General features: G+C 49.7%; 2 protein-coding genes across 3 annotated transcripts in view; one reads left to right on the forward strand and one right to left on the reverse strand.

Moving 5' to 3' along the window:
* Positions 1-2079: 2079 nt before the first annotated feature.
* On the reverse strand, positions 2080-3702 carry TMEM79 (transmembrane protein 79). Its single transcript, XM_071417021.1, has 3 exons — positions 2882-3702; positions 2482-2695; positions 2080-2284 (listed from the first exon to the last, which is right to left on the reverse strand). Exons 1-3 carry the CDS (start codon positions 3609-3611, stop codon positions 2080-2082), a joined length of 1149 nt encoding a protein of 382 aa, XP_071273122.1. The 5' UTR covers positions 3612-3702.
* A 2531-nt stretch (positions 3703-6233) lies between these two features.
* Positions 6234-20930, forward strand: part of SMG5 (SMG5 nonsense mediated mRNA decay factor) — a 28939-nt gene continuing 14242 nt past the window's right edge. For both annotated transcript variants that reach the window (XR_011684410.1, XM_071456970.1), the window contains exons 1-11: positions 6234-6434; positions 12346-12444; positions 13034-13157; positions 13745-13901; positions 14338-14427; positions 15684-15773; positions 16727-16805; positions 17583-17708; positions 18121-18189; positions 19692-19900; positions 20039-20176. Coding sequence is in view for 1 of the 2 variants with exons in the window: in XM_071456970.1 (XP_071313071.1) it covers positions 6358-6434; positions 12346-12444; positions 13034-13157; positions 13745-13901; positions 14338-14427; positions 15684-15773; positions 16727-16805; positions 17583-17708; positions 18121-18189; positions 19692-19900; positions 20039-20176 (1258 nt within the window). In the remaining variant the exon portion in view is untranslated. The remainder of the gene's footprint in view (positions 6435-12345; positions 12445-13033; positions 13158-13744; positions 13902-14337; positions 14428-15683; positions 15774-16726; positions 16806-17582; positions 17709-18120; positions 18190-19691; positions 19901-20038; positions 20177-20930) is intronic.

Below are 20930 nucleotides of genomic sequence, written 5' to 3' on the forward strand. Positions count from 1 at the left end.
GTGTGAAAGAAACTGCTCCCTGCTTCAGGTTATGCCATATTCCACAGAGTTCAAACACTCACAGACTGCTTTGGGCTGGGAGGCACCTTCAAGATCAACCCATTCCCCCCCTGTGCCATGGGCAGGGACATTTCCAATTTCCAACATTTCCAGGCAGTTTCAAATCCCCGAACGCTTCCAAGGATGGGGCAGTCACAGCTTCTCTGAGCAAACCCAGGGCCTCACCAGCCTCACAGGGAAAAACCCCCAATATCCCACCCAACCCTGCCCTTTGGCATTGGGAAGCCAATGAGTGCCTTGTTCTGACATTCCAGGCACTTCTCCAAAGTCTCCCTACTTTCCTCTCTTCCCTGCTCCTCACCCAGACAAAGCTTCTCCATGATGCTGACTATTGTTAGGAAAATAAATCCACAAACACCAGAGGTTTATGTCCAAAAAGGAGACAGAGGAGTCCTTTCTGGCTTTATCAGAGTAAAGGGAGAGGCCATGGGGCATTCCCCTGGGATCTCTCAAATTTTTGGAGGATGCAGCCTCCTTTTTATCCCAATTTCCTGGCTGCATTTCCCTTCTCTCTTTCCCCATTTCTGAGGTACTTGAGAGGTTCAGACTTCCCAGAACAGCTGATGCCAGAGACTTCCCTCTAATGTATAACCCTCTCTTTTAATTTTTAATTCTTATGGAATTTAGGGGGTTTTTCTTCCCCATTGTTTCTTTCACTTTTCAATGTCTAATTTCATTTATCAGCAGACCTAAAGTTTATTTGCAAAAGCAAATACCTTTTTCCACTCATCGATCAGTGGAATCCTTCCCATCGTTTCTTTTATCTTCCAGAGCTAGTTTTATCCACCAGCAGACCCACAGCTTGTTTGTAAAGACAAATCTGCTATTCCTCTCACTATTGTGAAAAATGCATGCATTTTATGATTGGCTTTTAGCAAATACTAAAATGGGTATTATATGTGGTGTGTTAGGAAGTAATGCTGTATTAATTCTCTTAAGTACTGTGTTAAATATAGTTTTAAGTTATAACAAAATGGCAAAATAGAAACTATGCTATGTAGGATACTTTTCTTTTTGGTAAAGAAAGGACTCATAGTGAGATAGCAGCCACAGGACACCTCAATCTTTCAGAGAAAAAGAATTTATTGCTCATTATCAGGAGAAACGAACTTCTTCCCACCTCAAAGGCGCTGTCAGGATTCAGAGGAAGAAGCTGATGATGACCAGACAGAATCCTGTGTTTGAATGGAATTTATGCATCATGTATGAAGTGTATGAATATGCAACAGGCTGTTGTTTTTAAGGGTTAATCCTTTGTTAACGTGGGTCCTTTTTCTGGCTGGTGCTGCCCAGAAAAAGGTATCTGGACATCCATAACTCTTTGTCTCTATTGTCTCATATTGTCCTAATTCAATTTGTCCAAATTGTTATTACTCTTAATTGTATTACTAATTTTTTAATAACCATTTTATTACTATTAAACTTTTAAAATCTGGTGCCATGTCACCCAACCCAGCTTCCTCCCTCCTGTCCAACCCAACTGCTTTGTGAACCGGGTGCTGAAGCTCCACCAGGATGAAGAGGAGGGACAAACAGGGTGAGACTGGCTATGCAGGGACCCAGGAGTGGGGGATGTGGGGCTGGGAGAGGGACAGTCTGGGGGAAACATTTTTTCTCTCTTGGAAACAGAATTTTGAGGCTGGACGATTGCATCCTGTAGGAGAAGCTCTGAGTCATTCTGTGGGAAATTTAACTCACCCTCTGCAAACCAGCCACAGAGCTGCTTGGGAAGGGCTTTATTGGGCAAAGCTGGTGCCAGCAGGAGGGGAAGCAAATCCCACCCATTCCCAGGGAACAGGGCTCGGTGTGTCCTGCTCTTGTTCACCTTGCAGCAGGAGCCTCCTGGTGCAGAGGGTTTGCAGCCTGGTTCTGTGGGCCCAGCAAAACCTCCCCGTGTCCAGGCAGGGAGCAGGGGCCCAGCAGGATCTGCCAGCACCCCTGAGCTGTCAGGACTCTTGAGGCAGGGCACGAAGGGAGCTCAAACCCATCGGATCCAGGCAGCCCATCCTGTGGCCTCCCTCAGCCCCAGTGGCGGAGTTTAGCTCTGCTCTCCTTGGGGTGGCTCTCGGGCGTTGGCGCTGCCAGGGAGAGGAGGTTCTCAGGCTCCAGCACAAACATGCCATACAGGTTCCAGAGCAGCATGGCCAGGAGTGGCAGGAAGGTCATGCTGAAGCCAAAGGCACGGAAGGAGCGGCCGATGGCGTAGGACATCCAGAAAATCAACCTGGAGAAGGCAGAGGGTGCGGGCTGAGAGCCAAGGTGATGCTATGGGGCTGGCACTCAGTGCTTCTGAGCAGTGAGGATTTCCCTGCTGTAGGAAGAGGAACCCTTCCTGGCTCTGGTGAGCTGCTGCCAGAGTGGGAGTTTGCTCCAAGGGGTGGTGTTGGCACTGGCAGAGCCTGGGGTGAAGGAGCCCCTTACCTGGAGATGGCGAAGAGCCCTGTGAGCAGTGGGATGAGCTTGAGGAGCTCTTGTGGGAGGTAGGTGGCCAGCACAGCCATGTTGAAGAAGTAGAGGATGAAGAGGTGGACAGACTGGGAGACGTAAGTGCGGTGGATCTCCACCTCCCTGTGGAGCTCTCCAAAGGGCTCCAGGGCAGAGGAGCAGAGGCGGGAGATGCCGCTGACGATCATTCCTGAGGGACAGAGAGAGGGGCTCAGTGCGTGCCCAGAGGAGCCATGGCGGGGTTTGGGGAGCATCAGGAGGGGAGAAAAAACCCCCATCTGCTGCTCCTGGTGGGGAGCAACAGAGCCACAAAGAGCTCAGCCCCAGGGTTCCTGCAGCCCGGAGCAAAGCGCTCAGGCCCCAGCCCGTGGCTCACCCAGCACGATGGGGAAGGTGGCGAAGGTGGCACAGCGCAATGTGTAGACCAGGCGGGCGCTGACGGTGGGCAGCAGCGGGGCATCGAAGGGCAAGAAGATGTAGGCTCCATAGAGGAGGCAAGGGCACAGCAGCAGGGCCCCTGCCACCGCTGCCACGGCCTTGAGGTTATCAGTGCCACAGTCCCTGGCACACGGGCACTGCGAGCCCTCGGCCGGGGGCTTGGCCACGCGCCCCTCAAAGCCCGGCGGGTTCCTGTAGCGCGAGGGGCCGGGGGGGAGGAAGACCTGCTTGTGGTGGAGGCTGCTGGGTCTGTCACTGGGGGGGACACTGGGGGCAACATCCCCCCTGCTCTCCTCCCGGGGCCGTGGGGTTGGGTGCTGCTTCTGCTTGAGGGGCCTTTGCTCGATGCACTGCGGGTCAATGGGCACAAAAACGTGGGATGCCATCACGGGCAGCTGGGGAGCTTCCTCATCCTCAGCCTCGACTGTGGGGCAGGTGGGAACAGCTTCCTCTGGGTCTTCACGGCTCCCCTCAGGACTCGAGCGCTTCTTGGTCTCCACGAGCTCCAGCTGGCCCTGGGCATTGTGCTGACTCTGGTCCCAGGGCAGGGTGGCATCAGGGTCCCCCAGGTGCTCATCTGGGGCTGGTGGCACCTTGTCCAGGGCCACCTTCCCCAGGTCCAGCAGAGCCACCTCCTCAGGGGGCAGGACAGGGTCTGCAGCAGCCATGAGAGTGTTCAGTTCCACACTGCCAGGGAGGCAGCCAGGGGCTGCTAACACTGCTGCCTGCACTTGAGGTGTTCAGAGGGGACAAAGTTCCTGTCCTTTCTGCTTTCACCCTGGGGAAAAGAGACAGATAAATTTACATCAGAAATGAGAGGCTTGGGGTCACGTGCACAGCCCCAGTTACAAAGTGGGAGCAAACTGGCACTCCTGGAGCCCCCAACACCCACCTGTCCTTGCACTAGGAGGGGAAAGCAGTGCCTGGTGTCCCCTGGCAGCGGGGTCGGGTTCTGTCCCTCCCAGGTGAACCCTGGAGGTGCAGGTCTGGCTGCAAAACGGGGGCAGCCTGGGAATTGCTTCCCCTGCTGAACAAACATCCCGGGGGTTCTGGTGGGGCACAGATACACCTGGCTCCTCAGTGGCTCTCTCCTGGGCCAGGACCGGCCAAGCCCTGGGGAGAGGTGACCTGGCTGCTCCCCAAAACCGTGGGGACAGCGTGCACGGGCCAGGTTTGCTGCCTCTTGTAGCTGAGGCTGATGTGAGGTGGGCAAAAGGGGCTGCAGGGTGCCCTTCCATGGGTGCAGGAGGCACAGGCAGAGCTCCCATGTTGTTACCCTTCAGGAGAACCTTGCCTCTTGCCCTGTCCCACGTGTCCCGCCTGTCAGAGCAAATTTATATTATCTTAGCAGTATTACAACTGAGAAAATCAAAGTAGATTCTCTCTTTCCTCAACAATTTTAAGTTTGTCCAGAAGTTTGACAAGGAGAAAACTTGAACAAAACATCTGTTTGAGTGTGCTCAAGTCCAAACTGAAGGAAGGGATTTTTTTTCCTAGAATTGCTGGAGACAGAGCTAACCAGCCCTAAGTAAATAAATACTCTGACAAAACCTGGCAGCCATATGAATTAGATACTCACAACTCTCACTCAAGTACATTTCCAGTGGAGGGCTGAGATTTTTTCCCCAACGAACTGCCAATAATCCATAAGCAGATTTTAACTATCAACAGGTTATATGGGAAAAGACTGGAGCAAAACCAAAGCCCATTCATCCCTGCACCCTCAGGAGCCCACGGGCGTGGGGAAACTGAGGCACGGAGCCACTTAGGGCTTCCTCTGAGCTCCACACACGGAAGAAAGGCTGAAACAGCTTCTTAGGCCTCCCACACCTCCCAGCACCCGATCCGGGACCCCAGCCCCAGTCGGAGCCCCCAGCCCCAACCGCAGCCCCCAGCCCCTTCCCCTGGCCGCATCACTCACTCGGGCACAGGCCAGGGGCCGCGGGGGATTCCAGCTCCATGGATCCCCAGCTCTGCGGGGCCCTGCGCGATCCCAGCCGCCTCCGCACCTCAAACCTGCCCGACCGGCTCAGGTGGGGCGGGAGCTCCGCCCGTCCCGGCCCCGTGTGAAGCACAAAGCTGGGGTTGGTGGCAGGCGCGTACGGGCAATGCGCGTGTGAAAAAATGCGTGTGTTTTATGACTGGCTTTTCGCAAATATTGAAATGAATATTATATGTGTTGTGTTAGGAAGTAATGCTGTATTCATTCTCTTGTGTTAAATGTAGTTTTAGGTTATAAAAGTTGTTAAAATAGAAACGATGCTGTGTAGGATACTTTTTCTAAAGAAAGGACTCGCAGCGAGATAGCAGCCACAGGACACCTCAATCTTTCAGAGAAAAAGAATTTATTGCCCTCTTGTCAGAAGAAACGAACTTCTTCCCACCTCCAAAGTGCTGTCAGGATTCAGAGGAAGAAGTTGATGATGACCAGACAGAATCCTGTGTTTGAATGGAATTTATGCATCATGTATGAGGTGTATGAATATGCAACAGGCTGTTGTTTTTAAGGGTTAATCGTTTGTTAACGCCAATCACTTGTTTTTAAAATTTTAAAAGTTTAATAGTAATAAAATGGTTATATAAAAATAGTAATACAATTAGAGTAATAACAATTTGGACAAATTGAATTAGGACAATATGAGACAATAGAGACAAAGAGTTATGGATGTCCAGGTACCTTTTTCTGGGCAGCACCAGCCCGAAAAAGGACCCCCGTTAACAAAGGATTAACCCTTAAAAATACACATCTATATAAAAATAAAATACACGTCTAAAAATACACGTCTAATACACATCCCAGCCCACATAAAGAATATTTATGTAGCGTCACCTAACACAATGCTGGACATACCAAGTATTTTTATTTTATTGAGCAACTTTTCTTACAGAAATTAGAAAAAGTTACGTGCCGGCATAGTTATGTGTACAAAAGGTGAGAGAGAAGGTTCAGCTTGAAGACACCACTTGGGGGAGGACCCGCACGGGTGCCTGGCCGGTCCCTCGGGACCCCCGGCACAGCGGGATCCCAGAGCAGGGAGGGATTCCTGCGCCATTCCCCCCGCTCCCGGCCCCACAGCCACGGAGGGGACTCTGCTCCAGCCCTCGACCGGGACAAGGGGACTCAGGACAGGGGGTCCCGGGCCCGCCCTGGCCCTCAGCCTGGCCGTGAGGCGGCCGCCGCCATGTTGCCAGCACCAAGTGCGGGCGGCTCTCACGCGGCTCTCGCGAGACGAGGTCGCCCCCGCCGCCGCCCTGCCCGCCCGGCGCGGCGCCGCCGCCGCCGCGGGAAATCTCGCGAGAGCTGCGAGGGACAGGGGGCAGCCATGGCGGCCGAGCGGGCCCGGGGGCGGCGGCGGCGGCGGCGCGGGCGGTGCTGAGGGGCCGCGGGGCCGGGCCGGGCCCGCCGCGGGCGCCATGAGCCAGGGTGGCGGGGCCGCCAGCGAGAGCGGCGAGCCGGAGGCCAAGGTGCTGCACACCAAGCGGCTGTACCGGTGAGGAGAGGGGCCGGAGGGGATGGAGGGGCCGAGAAGAGGAGGGACCCGGTGTCGGGAAGGGGCCGGGGCGGCTCCAGATGAGGCTGGGGAGAACCGGAGCGGAGGGGGTCAGGGGGTTACTCAGGGGGACGGGGAAGGATCTGGGGAGGGAGGGTAACAGGGGGTGCCCGAGGAGAGCAGAGGGAGAATGGGGCTGGGCAGGGTCCGGCGGGGACTGGGGGTGACGGGAGGGAAGGGGATTGGGGCGGGGGAGGTCGGGCCAGGCTGGGGAGGACCAGGGTGAAGGAGTTGGCGAGATATAGGGAGGATAAAGGAAAGGAGATGGGGGAGTTGTCAGTGAGGATGGAAGGAAAGGAGATGGGGGAGTTGTCAGTGAAGGATTCGGGTGACTGAGGAAGGAGATGGTGGAATTGAGGTAACAGCAGTGATGGATGGGGTTGGGATGCCTCTGGAATCCAGGGGAATCCAGGAGAGACTGGGGGAACAAGGGCACAGGGGATCAGAGAAGGTGGGGAAAGGAGATGATGGAATTTAGGGAAGATTGAAGTGAAGTTGTGAGGAAATCCAGGGAAAGGATGCAGTGCAAAGGGAGAGGAGAAGGAGGAGGTTTAGGGAAGACCAGGGAAAGGGAATGTGGGGAAGAGAGTTGTATGAGATCCAGAGGGGATAAGCAATACATGGAGGGGTTGCAGTGGGGAAAAGGAGTCTGGTGGCTCCAGGTCAGATGAATCAGACCAAGGGACTGTGGGAGATCCAGGCCAGATGGGGGAATGCAGAGATGGGGGAAGGAGATAGGTGGGAGAGCAGGAAGGGGATCAGGGGTAAGGGGACACCAGGATGATGAGTAAGGACATGGGAGGTGGAAAAAGGAGTTCTGTGGGATTCAGGGAGAACGATGGGGGCTGAGTGGAAAGGAGTTGTTAGGATACAGTGGGCTAAAGGTGAGATGTGGGGTCATCCAGGGAGAGGGGAGTTGGAGAGGGTGTCCCTGGCTTTGGCAGTAGGCAGGGATTATGTGAGAAGTGCTGGAGGAGAGGATGTGATAAGCAGGAGTGTGAGCTGGGGCACTTTGCTGCTGTGTGGAGGACAGCACAGCTCCAGCTGCAGATCTTTCCAGTTAATATTCCCTGGGACTCTGGTCCCACATTTCCACACTCCTGCTGGCCTTGGTGAGCTCAGGCCCCCTCTGCTCTGCTCCTGACCTGTTTTGTGAGGGCAGCCCAGAAATTGTTCACTTCTGGCTCGGGTACCCTATCAGTACAACAGATCCACAGGAGTTCCAGCAGCAGGTCTCAAAGATGAGCAAAGTGATGGAGACAAGAGATGAATTTTACATGGGGGTCCATTTCTTTTTGTCTTGCTGACATTGGCTGTGTCCTTGCACCTCGTGGCACCTCACTGCCTGCCCTCCTCTAGAGCAGGGCAGGGTTTTGCCTCCCCACCAGTAATTGCAGCTTTGGGTGGTGGTTATTTTGCCTTGGAGCACCTCGGGCTGGGGGCTCTGTGTCTGCTGCTGCTGCTCTGAGACACCTGCAGTGATCTCCAGCTGGAGCAGCAGAGTGTGGGACAGGCCTGGAGAGGATGTGCACCATGTGTGTGCTTCTGCCTGCAAAACAGAAGGGGTTCTGTTGAAACCATCCTTGTCGTGGTTCCAGACCTGCTCTGCTTTGTTTTCCTGCTGCTGCTCAGCTCATCTGTCAAGTGGAACCTCACGTTCTGCTGCAGAGAACAGCCTGTGGCCAGATGAGGGATTGTCATCCTTGCAAGGGAGGGCTTGTTTTCTCTTGGAATTTTTGTAGCAGAATAAGGTGTGTGGTTGCTTTGGAGCGTTTTTACAGCAGAAAAAGAACCACCCTCTTCCTTTAGTGAGGAGGAAGCATTGTGATTTTAGCACAGGATTTATAGTGCCTGCAGTGGCCGCAAATTTCCATCTCTGTAGCTGACAGTTCTCTGAGCAGTTCCCACCTGAACGTTCTCCTGTCAGTTCCCACTTCAGGCTGAAACAGAGAGGAATTTGGAATTCCCTGCCCCCCAAGCTGCCCGTTGTGTGCTGAGTGTGGCCTGAGAGCTCTTGACTGTCACACTAAGTGGCGCCTTTGAGTCACAGATGCGTGAATGCCCCAGCTCTAAACGGCGATCCCATGGGATCAGCCTGTGGGAGCTGAGCTCAGGTCTCCAGGGTCCTTGGCAGCATGTTGGCTGTCAGAGTGTCCTGTCAGAGATGAGGGTGCCCATTGCTGCTCATAGAGCACCACTTAGATTTTTCCAAGTCTTTCTAGGTTGACAGTTCCCAGGTTTCACCTTGGAATGTGGCAGCTGCATTATCGTGGGTGTGCTTTTACAATGCATGTTGTAGCATAAAGTGACCAGGTTTATTTTACAGCTTTCTGGGTAACCATTAGCTCGTGGACTCAGTGCTGCTGTGGCTGTGTGGAGCCTGTTCCAGGCAGTGTGATTTGTGGACTGACACATGCCAGAGCACAGCTAAATGACTTGCAGGTCTTTTCTCTTAATAATATCTTACTCCTCAGACACTGTGCCTCTTAGTGATGTCCTAAATAAAGAAACAGAGGGGACAAATAATTCTCCCTGCTGTCCTGCTCCATCCCAGACTGTTCATGGAGGAAAAGGGACAGATCAGTGTCTGCATGGCTCGAGAGCACTTGGCATTGGCCTGTTTCCACCCTGCTTGGCACCATGTGCTGTATTTGTTTCCTTTAATAGACTGGCATCTGATGTGCCTCCTTTGTGGCTCTGATATGCTGTCTGAAAGCAATGTTTAAACACAGCAGGTGCAAAAATGGGTCCTGGGATAGGATTTGTGCTCTTAACTGCTAGGGAAAGTTGGGAAAGTTCAACCCTTGGTGTTGGGCCAGTGAGGGCACAGATGCTAAAGTGCATTTCCAGCAGTGCATGGTCCATAGCACCTGTGTTGGTGTTTCCCAGCATTTCTGGAGTGAGGCTGGCTCCTGTCCCTTTTGTCCTCACTGAATCCTCCTTCCTCAGCACCACAGTTGTGGCATCCTGGCAGGGAACTGCCAGCTGTCACAGATTCTGCTTTGCTCCTGCATCCTTCTCTTGCAGCAGCACCACAGGGCCTGTGTGGATGTGGACAAGGCAATGTTTCAGCCCTTAGGGCTGGTGAACCACATCCCAGTGTGTCAGCCTTGCTGCTCTCTGCTCACGAGCTCTGTTTCTTTACAAACACTGAAAGAACAGCAGAAATATCAAATGTGTGCGTGTGCCCATCCATGGGCTGTTGTAGAAAATCAGGTTGTATGGCAGATGCCCTCTGGGCCACCTTGAGGGGAAGTTGATACCCTTCTGTCCCTAGAAGGAAACATTTCTGTACTTCTCATTTGGCAGGCCACTGGGATCATTCCCCACATGGGCTGTCATGGACACGTGCAGCTCACACACAGCTGAGATTTGTTGCTCACAGAATGTTACTTTACAGCTGCTTTACTGCCTGTATTGTCAGGAATCAATAACTGGAGTTTATTTGTAGTTCTCTCTCTGGGAATCAAATGAACCAGCAGTTCCTCTTTCCTCTGCTCACCCTTTGAGAGGAATCCAGTCAGCTCCTGTGTGCTGGAAGGGACTTTGAGAGCCACAGCTTGGCCAGCAGTCCCAGGCTACAGGAAGGAGATGTGCATTGCCTGTGCTTTGTGGGGAAGCTAAACTGGGAGCTTTTTGGATTGTCCCAATATGAGCTTGCAGGGATGCTGCACTCTCAGTGCCTGTTACCTGTAAACCAAAATGTATTTTATCTGCTTCTTTCCTTGCTATGAGGGTATGAAGCTGTCAGAGTTTGCAAGTGCCCTTCAGGCCGTATGAGAAAGAGGGCAGTGAGTAGGAGGGGCTGGATGTCAAGAACATAACAGGATTTTTTGTGTGATTCTTACTATCTCCTTGGTTTTCTTCATGATTATTCAGTAGGAAGTTGGTTCAAGTCTATGGTGTTCTCCCAAGGTGTGGCATGAGATGCTTCTATTCCCCACACTTCCCTTTTCCTCTCAGTTTCTGTGGTTTCTGGAAACAACTGAGATTTCTTTACCTTGAATGAGAGGCATAGCAGGAGATGGGACATTTTCTCTGTGAGCTCTGGAGTGTCCTGGGCCTTTTTTCAGGGGGCTTCCTTTGGGTGTAGTGAGCTTGTGAAGAGAGATTTGCCTTGCTGGGAAGGTGCTGGTGTGGGAAACTGTTGGTTACTTTGCTGTAACATCTTTAGTTCTCAAGGAAGATTTTTTGTGTGATTCTTACTATCTCCTTGATTTTCTTCATGATTATTCAGTAGGAAGTTGGTTCAAGTCTATGGTGTTCTCCCAAGGTGTGGCATGAGATGCTTCTATTCCCTTTTCCTCTCAGTTTCTGTGGTTTCTGGAAACAACTGAGATTTCTTTACCTTGAATGAGAGGCATAGCAGGAGATGGGACATTTTCTCTGTGAGCTCTGGAGTGTCCTGGGCCTTTTTTCAGGGGGCTTCCTTTGGGTGTAGTGAGCTTGTGAAGAGAGATTTGCCGTGCTGGTGTAGGAAACTGTTGGTTACTTTGCTGTAACATCTTTAGTTCTCAAGGAAGTGGTGGTGGTTTCAATCTCCCAGACCATGGGCTTGCAGGCTTTGGTTTGGGGGTGCCCTGTGCTCCATTTGTCCACCAGCAGTGCAGGCTCAGTCTCTGTGAGGTGCTGTGAGTCTGATGTGGGAGTTCCCAACCTGCAGGAGATTTTGGGAGGGGCAGCAGACTGGCTGCAGCCCCTCTCTGCTCTGCTTGGTGGGAGTTTGCTCTGCTCCTGCCTTCTTTTGTGTTCCCAGCACATCATGATTGTCTGCAGCTCCTTGTTCCAGCAGCTCTTGGTGGGACAGGAATTGGAGCAAATGAGGAGTGGCCGTGGGTGGGGTAGGTTTGAAGCTGAGGGGGAGAACAAGGACCACTGGGGTTTGGGAGCTGGGGAAAGTTAACTTCAGGAGAAGCTTTGGTGACCTTGGATTCAGGCAGAGCAAAGGCAGAGGCTGGAGGTGACCACTTGTGCAGGAAGGGTTGACAGTTCTTGTGCTTTATTGAGCTGTCCCTGAGCTGTTGGTGAGGTTCAGCACTAATGGTGCTGAAAGTCCTGGCTTTGTTTCACTGCAGCCTTCAGAGCTGTGCTGTGATTTGTTCACAGCTACAAACTTTGGAGTGTCTGAGATTTATACCCAGTGTGGGATTCTTCCTCCAGGAGCAGGGTCTTGGGCAATGATTCACCAAAGTATTTTTTGCATGGCTCAAAGGTTTGGAGGTTGCTCGCTCTGTCTTTTGAGGGAGAAAACCTTGAAACAAATTTCCTCTTTTAGGCTGGGTTTGAATATCTGTTACCTGTCACTGAGGGAACTTCAGGGGTTCAACCAGTGAATCCCTGTAACAAAGATGAGGAAGTTTTGGTAAATGACAGACTTGTGTTGCCTTCTTTTGTAGGCAGATTGGTAAGAAAACAGGAGTTGGTGGAGGTTTGAATCTTACACCATTAAAACTTACCCCATTAAAACAGTAGTTTTTAGAATTCAATCCATTTTTTTTAATCACAAAGTTCAAGACATTTAAATTAATCTGAATGTAGGTATAGCAGGTTTAATTGCTGAGGTTGCCAATGAGTCCAGAGACATTTCTGATTTTGCAGAAATAATTGATGTATTTAGTCAGACAGGCACCTGCAGAAGAATTCCTATAATGTGTGTAACTGTGCTTTTTTCTGTGTTCCATAACCTCCTTCAAATAGAGTGCAAAAAGGAGATCAGTGTGTGTGTGGTGTGGTGGTACAGGGCAGTGTGCTGACAGTGGGACTGAACAGGCCAGTGTGGTTCTTTGCAGACTCTGTGATGTGCAGTGATCCCAGGTGAATTCCTCTCCTGAAACTCTTGGTTCTCATGCAGGGCCGTGGTTGAGGCCGTGCACCGGCTGGATCTCATCCTTGGCAATAAGGCAGCTTACCAGGATGTGTTCAAGCCAGAGAACATCAGCTTGAGGAACAAGTAAGTCGGGCAGCATGCTTGTGTTTTGGGTTTGGCTGGGGAAAATCCCTGTGAAGCAGCACATGGAGCTATTGAATCTGCAGTTTTAATGTTTATTTGGTTTGTAGTGCACCTGTTGACCTGGGATCCTTCCAGGTTTTGCAAGCAGAGGCTGGGTTTCAGACCTGTATTTGAGCAATGCAATCCATGGTTTTCCTGGATATCATTGATACAAATAAATTGTCTTTGTGTTGGCCAATTCTTTCCTTGTAATAAAAACTGTGGGGCAGAAATTTCTTACACGTGTGTAAAATCTTCTATCAGGGGTCGGGGTTGCTGAGCAAGGAGGATTATTCTTACCAACTTTTGAAGCTGTCAAGCCAATTCTTGTCATTGCTGCACTTCAGGAAGTCACTGATGGCCAGCTGAGCCCAGAGAGCACTGCTTTAAGTATTTTGCTTTTCCTGGTGCTCTTGTGTGGGAGTGATCCAGGCAGATGGCCTGGCTCAGCCCTTGTAATGGATTTGGATTTTCCTCTTCTGTGCTTCTGTAGTGGCAGCTGTGTTTGAGGCTGTAGGACTCACTGACAATGCTCTGCTCTCTGTCCCAGGCTGAGGGAGCTGTGTGTGAAGCTGATGTTCCTGCATCCAGTGGATTATGGAAGAAAAGCAGAAGAACTGCTCTGGAGAAAGGTTTACTATGAAGTTATCCAGCTCATTAAAACAAATAAAAAGGCAGGTATCTATTGCTCTGGCATGAGAAGGTCTCTAGCTGTGCAGTGGGTGAGGCAAAGTTCAAAGCTTCATTTTCTTGGAGGAGCTGGGCACTCTCAGATTCCTGTGGGGCTGCCCTGTGCCTTTGTGTGGCAGTGGGCAGTTAAGCACTCATGTGCTGTTGAGGGACCTGCCATTGCAGAGGGCATTCCAACAGAATTTGCTTTTTTTTTTTGTGTTCTCCTTTTCATGAGATAGACCTCTCCAGGTAGAGTGGTTGTTTTAAGAGGCTTTATCAGTGCTGATTGTTTTTACAAGAGTTGATCACTGAAAGATCCTCAGTGCTTTCTGATTCCATCAGCTCTCCTGGCTTTCCAGGGCTCTGGGTGCATTTAAGGTGCTCTAACCAGATACTTTGATTTTATTGATTTTATTTTTACAAGTATTTCTCCTTGATGCTAACCCTTACTAAATACTACTAGGGGGAGCACTGTTGAGCAGGAGGAGGTACAGAACTGTGCAAAACCAATCTCTTGCTTCCCACTCAGTCCAGCTGAGCCTAAACTGTGCCCAGGGCTGCATTAATGTTCTCCTTTTCCCTCTCCCAGCACATCCACAGCCGCAGCACCCTGGAGTGTGCATACAGGACTCACCTGGTGGCTGGCATAGGATTCTACCAGCACCTCCTGCTCTACATCCAGTCCCACTACCAGCTGGAGCTGCAGTGCTGCATTGACTGGACACACGTGACAGACCCTCTCATAGGTTTGTGCTCAAGGTGTTTGGTTCATAAATTCATGGGAAGTCACCCCCACAGGTTACTTCCCCTTGCACTAGTCCATCTTTGTTTCAGCATTCAAGGGAATTTGTTTTTCCCCCTGATTAGTGAGGTCTCTGTTTAGAACTGACTGTCCTGCTTTCTTTTCCATGGCACTTTTTCTTTTAAATAGGTACTAAATTAGGGAAGACAGAAGGGTTTCTGATAGAAAGAAACATTGTGAGAAAATTCTTTACTAAAAGTGTCTGGTGATGGCAAATTTTTATGGAAAACTGGAGCACTGCTGGCTGTATAGAATGTTTTTAAAAGCTTACTTAAAGCAGACAAACAGGGGAATAGCTTCTTGAAATCAACAGATTTCTGTCAGTACATCTTATTCACTAGATGTAAGACTCTTCCTTCTTTTGGTGCCTCTCCTTGTAGGCTGCAAGAAACCTGTTTCTGCATCAGAGAAGGAGATGGAGTGGGCACAGATGGCCTGTCACCGGTGTCTGGTTTATCTGGGAGATCTAGGTAAGGGCACCATTGCCTCTCAGGGCAGCCTTTACAATGGCAAAAAGATGCTGCCTGTACCCACCATGTGAGGCTGGTGCTGCTGGGCACCAGCCAAGGTTGCTTGCAGATTTTGTTTCACTCTGACACCTTTGTCACAAGCTGAAATCCTCATGGCTGAACTGCTGCAAGTTACAGGAGCTCTGTATTTGGTCAGGTAGATGAGGAATTTGCTGCTGCTAAGCAGCTGTAGCCATGGCTGTGAGAGTGGAAACCTTTGCAGCACGAGGGATCAAAGAGAGTTCACTTCAGACTTCTTAGTTGTGACTTAAAAACCACTTCCATCAGCACCAGTGGGACTGAAAATCAGATTTAGGCAATATTGTGCATCAGTCCAGAGTTTTGCCTCTGCAAAGCTCCAGTGTCATTGTGCTTGGCTGTGTGGCATCCTTTTTCTAGCAGGCATGACTGTCCCACAGTCACGACCTCCTGAAGTGTGTGCTAAGTGTGTCAGCTTCTTGATAGTGAACATGTGGGAGTAAAGGCAGGAGGGAGCAGCTGTGTGGAGAGCAGCTCTTGGAAGAGTGCTGCAGGTACATGTGTCTGACACTGCAGCCTCCAAGCTGCTGAAAGCTCTTTGGCATTAGTGTTGCATATGAATCAGCCTAAGAATGGCATTGCAAATAAATGCCTTGAGGGGGTAGTAGGAATGACTTACCTGAGTGGTGGGAGAGAAATGTGCTCACCTTTTCACAGTGCTGTCACCTAAGGTTTCCAAAATGCCTACATTTGTCAAAAAAAAAAAAAAAAAAAGGGGGAGAAAATAAATGAATCAAGCTCAGTCTAGCCACAGTCAGGTATTTTAATAAGTCAGCTGATTTGATTTCACACCCTGATGTTCTAGAATATAGTCTGAGGGACAGGAAAATGTACACAACTCTGAGTTACTTCAAGGATAGGTGACTCAGCACTTAACACATGGAGCAGAAGAACAAATTCCTTTTGCTCATGTGATGCTGCAAGTGTGGCAGGCTCTGCCCTTGGCTGGAAAGGGCAGGAATTGTGGTGTGTGGTGTGAGCAGGTGGAAGAAAAGTGGTTCAGACAGGCCTGGCAAAGCCTGTGTGTTGCAGGCTTTGCCAAGAGCAGTTCTTTGGTGGATTTGTTGACTTGGCCAGTGTCTCAAGTTTTGTGGTGTTGCTAATGGGGAAGCTGTGCTGCTCTGCAGCAGGTGCTGCCTTTGGGTTTGTGATGCAGGGTGTGTGTGGTTTCCTTTCAGCTCGCTATCAGAATGAGCTGGCAGGTGTGGACACGGAGCTGCTGGCTGAGAGATTTTACTATCAAGCCCTTTCTGTTGCACCACAAGTTGGTGAGTGACTTCCCATGGATTTATAGTTGTTAAAATCGTGTTGCTGCAACATAAGAACAATGCAGTGCTACACTGGTTATATCCTGCAGCTGAGAGAGGACTGGTTTTATCCTCTGGTTAAAGTTGCTTCCTTTGAGAACTTCTTTTGCTGGGCTTTTAGATTTTTTAATTGGATTTTCTCTGTCTCTGCTGGGAGGTTTTCAGGTGATTTTCCTTTTGCTGGCAAGCCAAACAAAGGAGTTAAAGCCAGGTTGCTCTTTGCCAGTGACCTCACTGTACTGATCTGAGAACCTCTGAGAAGCTCAGACTTCCCTGACTGTGATGATGCTGCACCTCTGGGCTAAGCACAGATGCAGCTCTCCATTGCCAGGAGCAGAGCATTATCAGTCACCTTCCCCTTTTACCCATGAAAAAAAAAATTAAATCTCATGTGCTGCTTCCTCCTTCAGAAGTGCCTCCTTCTGGGAACCCATCAGTGCTGGAGTAGAGGCTGTGTCATACCTAAAGTGTGTGATTCCAGCCAAATGTTCTTTACGTGCTGTCTTTGCAGAGTTCTCACTGAACTGTTTGAAAGGCTGTTCCCAAATAAAAGTGGCAAAAGTTTCTGCACCACAGGAGCTGCAATAGAGCTCTCAGATGCTGATAAGATGATTCTGTCAGGGAATATGGAGTCAAGGCCACACCACTGTTAATACAAAGGAGGAGGTGTTTGCTCTTCTCTCTGTCATAGATAACTGGCACAAGGTGGGGAGGATCTAAAAGCTCTGTAAAATGGAAAACAGACCCTGGATGGTGGAAGGATTGAATAGTCCAGACCTTTGTGCTACAGCTTTACTACTCTTTGTGTCTCCTGGCTTCCCTCCTATGTGGAAATGTACTGAAAGGATCTACTTTCTAGCCAGGGCCATTGGAGAATTCCAAGTAAATTCCATTGCCCCTCTCCTTCCTGACAGGAATGCCCTTCAACCAACTGGGGACATTGGCAGGGAGCAAGTACTACAATGTGGAAGCGACCTACTGCTACCTACGCTGGTGAGTTCCTGCACATCTGCATGTCCTGAGCAGGGAACCTGTGCTCTGCTGCTCTGGGGGCCAGATCCCCTTCTCCTTACTTTGAACTTGGCACTGGTTTTGGCAAATGAATTTTAGGGGAGGGGAGAGAGATGAGTTTGGTTTGCCCTTGAGTAGGACTGGTAGTAATGAGAGTGAGCCTCGGTCAAACCAAACCCAAACCAAACCCAAACCAAACCCAACCAAATCCAAGCAAACCAAACCCAAACCAAACCCAAACCCAACCCAACCAAACCCAACCAAACCCAACCAAACCCAAACCAAACCCAAACCAAACCCAAACCAAACCAAATCCAAGCAAATCCAACCAAACCCAAACCAAACCAAACCCAAACCAAACCAAACCCAACCAAATCCAACCAAACCAAACCCAAACCAAACCAAACCCAAACTAAACCAAACCAAACCATTGTGCTGGTTACTAATCAGCCCTGGAGGGCTTCCTCCAAGCTGGAAGTGGGTTGGAGGTGCTGAGGGAGGCACTCTGTGGTGTGAGCAGGGTAGAATTCCTGGCTTGAAGGCACTGATTTGAGAATATGTGTAAGCAGGGCAGGTGGAAGCTGTGAGGCAGCTCAAGTGCAGTTTGCAGCCATTGGTGGGAGTTGCCCAGCATGTCCAGAAAGCAGCACTGGGTACCTGTGCCCATGCCTCAATGCCTGAATAACTTAAAGCCCTAAAGTGTGAGCAGCCTTGTGGAGAAATAAAGAACTTTGGCTGTGTTCTGTTTTGGTGCTTTAGCATCCAGTCTGAAGTGTCCTTCGAAGGTGCCTATGGGAACCTGAAGAGGCTGTATGACAAAGCAGCCAAGATGTACCATCAGCTGAAGAAATGTGAGACCAGGAAGTTGTCTCCAAGCAAGAAACGGTAAGAAGAGAAGGAAAAGGAGAGGTGCAGGCTGAGAGTTTGCAGTGGGTTGAGAGTAATGTCCTTGTGGGGAGTGGAGCTGGTGGATGGGCCATTTAGCACAGTGACTGTTCCCAGAATTTTTCACTCTAGATCCCAATCTTGCTGTCTTGGGTCATAATTTCAGGAGAAAACCTAATGCTGACCAGGTGTAGAGCTTGCATTGAGAGATTTTCTCACTCTTCCCTGGAGCTGGGGACTGTTCATGAGGGTTGGGGCATAGTGGTGAAAGTTGGCAGTCTATAAACTGTCTTCTTTCTCCCCAATTTCATCAGAATGGACTTCTCAGTTGAGACCTGATTTACCTGCTAATAGAGTTCTGTATCTGTGATAGGGCACCTGCTTTACAGTGTTTTCTCCTCCATCTTTTTAGAGGAAAAGACATTAAGAGGTTGCTGGTGAGCTTCATGTACCTGCAGAGTCTTTTGCAGCCAAAGAGCAGGTAAGGTTGTGCTGGATTGTGTCTTCTATTGACAATCAGTTCACTGCACTTGGAATTCTGTAACCAAACACCCTGTTCAAAGAAACACCAAAACCTGGTTGTGTTGGAATAAATGAGAAGCTTTGTGTAGCTGTGTGATTTTGGGCTTTTAGATTTTTTTATTGGATTTTCTCTGTCTCTGCTGGGAGGTTTTCAGGTGATTTTAAATAAATCTTTTACTCCTTGAAACAGAACTGGTGTTTTAAAGGGCTTAAATACGAGCTGTGGTTAAATTCATTGTGGAATGGTTGAGGTTGGAAGGGACCTTTTGGGGGTCTGGTACTTCCCCAAAGTGGTGTTCACTGTGAAAGTAGATGCAGATGTGAATTTGGATGAGCTTGCTCAGAGTTTCATCACACTGGGTTTTGACTGGATCCAAGGACAGAAATCCCACACCTTTCTGGTCCCCTTTCAGTGTTTGACCACCTTCAGCACAGAATTTTTTTCTCCTTGCATCTAATCTCATTTTTCTTTTCTGCAGTGTGTAGCCATAATTTCTCTTCTTTTTCTGTGCACCACTAAGGAGAGGCTTACTGAGTCCTCTGTAATCACAGCTGGAACAGAAGACAACCCTCCTATGCCTTCTGTCTTTCAGGCTGAACAAACTTGATTCTCTTTGCTTCTTCTCATTCATCATGTTCTCTGTTCCTCTGCTGGACTAAACCCAGTTTGTCAGTGTGGTTTTGTTTAATGTTTTTTTTGTCCTGTGGACCCAGAGACTGGGTACAGTGCTCCAGATGCCACCTTGTGAGTGCTGAATAGAGAGGGAGAACACGTCCTCAACCTGCTGGCTCTGCCCTTGGTCATGCAGCCCAGTATGGGACTGGCTTTCCAATGCTGCCTTGTACTGAGGTGGAACTACAAGGTTCCTGTAATATCCACTCAACTTGTATTTAGAACATAAGAAATTTGGGAATTACTTTAATTTCCCAAGCAGACTTTCCTCTGAGGAGGCTTTGCTGGAAATTTCACAAGCAGATCTGTTTTATTGTAACTAGGAGGCTCCCACAGCCCATTGGATTGATCTCATGGATGCTTCCTTTGGAGGACTGAATAGCTGTGGAGGATTTTGGAATATTCTGGGCTGTAGGAGAGACATGGGAGGAGGAAAAACTGAGTCCTGTGTGTGTGGCAGTGAAATACTTTTCACTGAGCAGTGCATCTAGAAGTTTTGCTTCCTTTAGCATTTAAGTGCCTTGTGTATCTTAATGGCCACTGCTGAGCTCCCAGGGGGAAATTAATCTGGTTTTTGGTGACCCTCTCTAGGTATTGTTTGTCTTTAGTTAAGCAGCTTTCAAAGAGGAAAACATAATCTGATTAATGTCATTTACTTCCCTGGTGCTTCATCCTGCCTAGTGCTAAAGAACAGCCTGACTGCCAGTTTTGGTTCAGTTTCTGGGCAGACATGCCAGGAGCAGAGTCTTGAGTTAATAATGCTTATTTATTTTTCACTCTTTTTTAAGCTCTTTGGATTCTGAGCTGACATCTCTCTGCCAGTCTGTGCTGGAGGATTTCAACCTGTGCTTGTTCTACCTGCCCTCTCCTCCTAACCTGAGCTCAACCAGTGAAGATGAAGAAGAGTATGAGAGTGGCTACTCCTTCCTTCCTGATCTCCTGATCTTTCGCATGGTGATCATCTGCCTCATGAGCGTTCACAGCCTCAAGAGGGCAGGTAAGCAATGCTGGCTTTGCTTTGGGAATTTCCTGGTGAGCATCCAGCAGCACAGTTAGTCTGGGGAACTGGTGTCTGCTGTCTGAGCTGGTGCAGTGCTCACCTCCTCCATCATCTCACTGTGCTGTCTGCTTGCAGGTTCCAAGCAGTACAGTGCAGCCATTGCCTTCACGCTGGCTCTCTTCTCTCACCTGATAAATCACGTCAATATTCGCCTCCAGGCTGAGCTAGAAGAAGGGGAAAATCCTGTCCCAGCCTTTCAGAGTGATGGCACAGGTAAGAGAACAGAGGTGGCAGCACCTGGGTCTCCCAGGCTGCCTGCCTACAGGGCTGTCTTTCCCCTTTCTCCCCTGGGTATGGGTTTTGTAGTGTGTATTGATTTTTTATTTCTGGTGTGGAATCCCCAAAGGAGGTTGATGTGCTGAGTTTTCTCCACTTGGATGCTCTCTCTGAGTATCTGAATCACCTCAGGATGGACATGTTACTTTCTTTATAAGGAGTTTGCTTTCTGCACCTCTTGGCAGCTCATTCATCATCTGTTTATCCCAATCTGAGATTTTATTCTCTGTCTCTGTTTGCTGTTGTTTACTGGCTGCTTTCCTGCTCCACTGAGGAGATGATCTTGGGTAAAACACTTGGGCTGAGGGAGGCAGAAGGGGCAGAGTGGGGCTGAAGGAGACAGGCCCTCTCAGCATCCCTCAATTCTGCTTAGGCAAGGGGGTTTTATTGAGCAGTGACTAAAACTGCTAAACCTTTCCCCTGCAAACAGTCCATTGGCAATACCTCACTGAATGCAGAGTGAGGGAGTTTCTGGTAAAAGCAGCAAGGAATGACCCCTCCTCTGCATGTTTTGAAGCTGTCACAGTGATTTAGGGCTGCTAGGAAGGCTCCATGCATGTTGGTCAGGTAAGGGATTGGTCAGGTCAGTGTAGTTAGAGAGCACGTGCTCAGTGGGTCACAGCTCTGACTGTAGACAGCTGGGGAGGAGAGTTGGAATTCAGCTCTGTTCTATTCTGGTTTAGCAGCCTTG

This window comes from Agelaius tricolor, unplaced genomic scaffold (genome assembly GCF_023055355.1).
Source record: "Agelaius tricolor isolate 1412-34295 unplaced genomic scaffold, bAgeTri1.0.p SCAF_66, whole genome shotgun sequence".
Classification (NCBI taxonomy): domain Eukaryota; kingdom Metazoa; phylum Chordata; class Aves; order Passeriformes; family Icteridae; genus Agelaius; species Agelaius tricolor.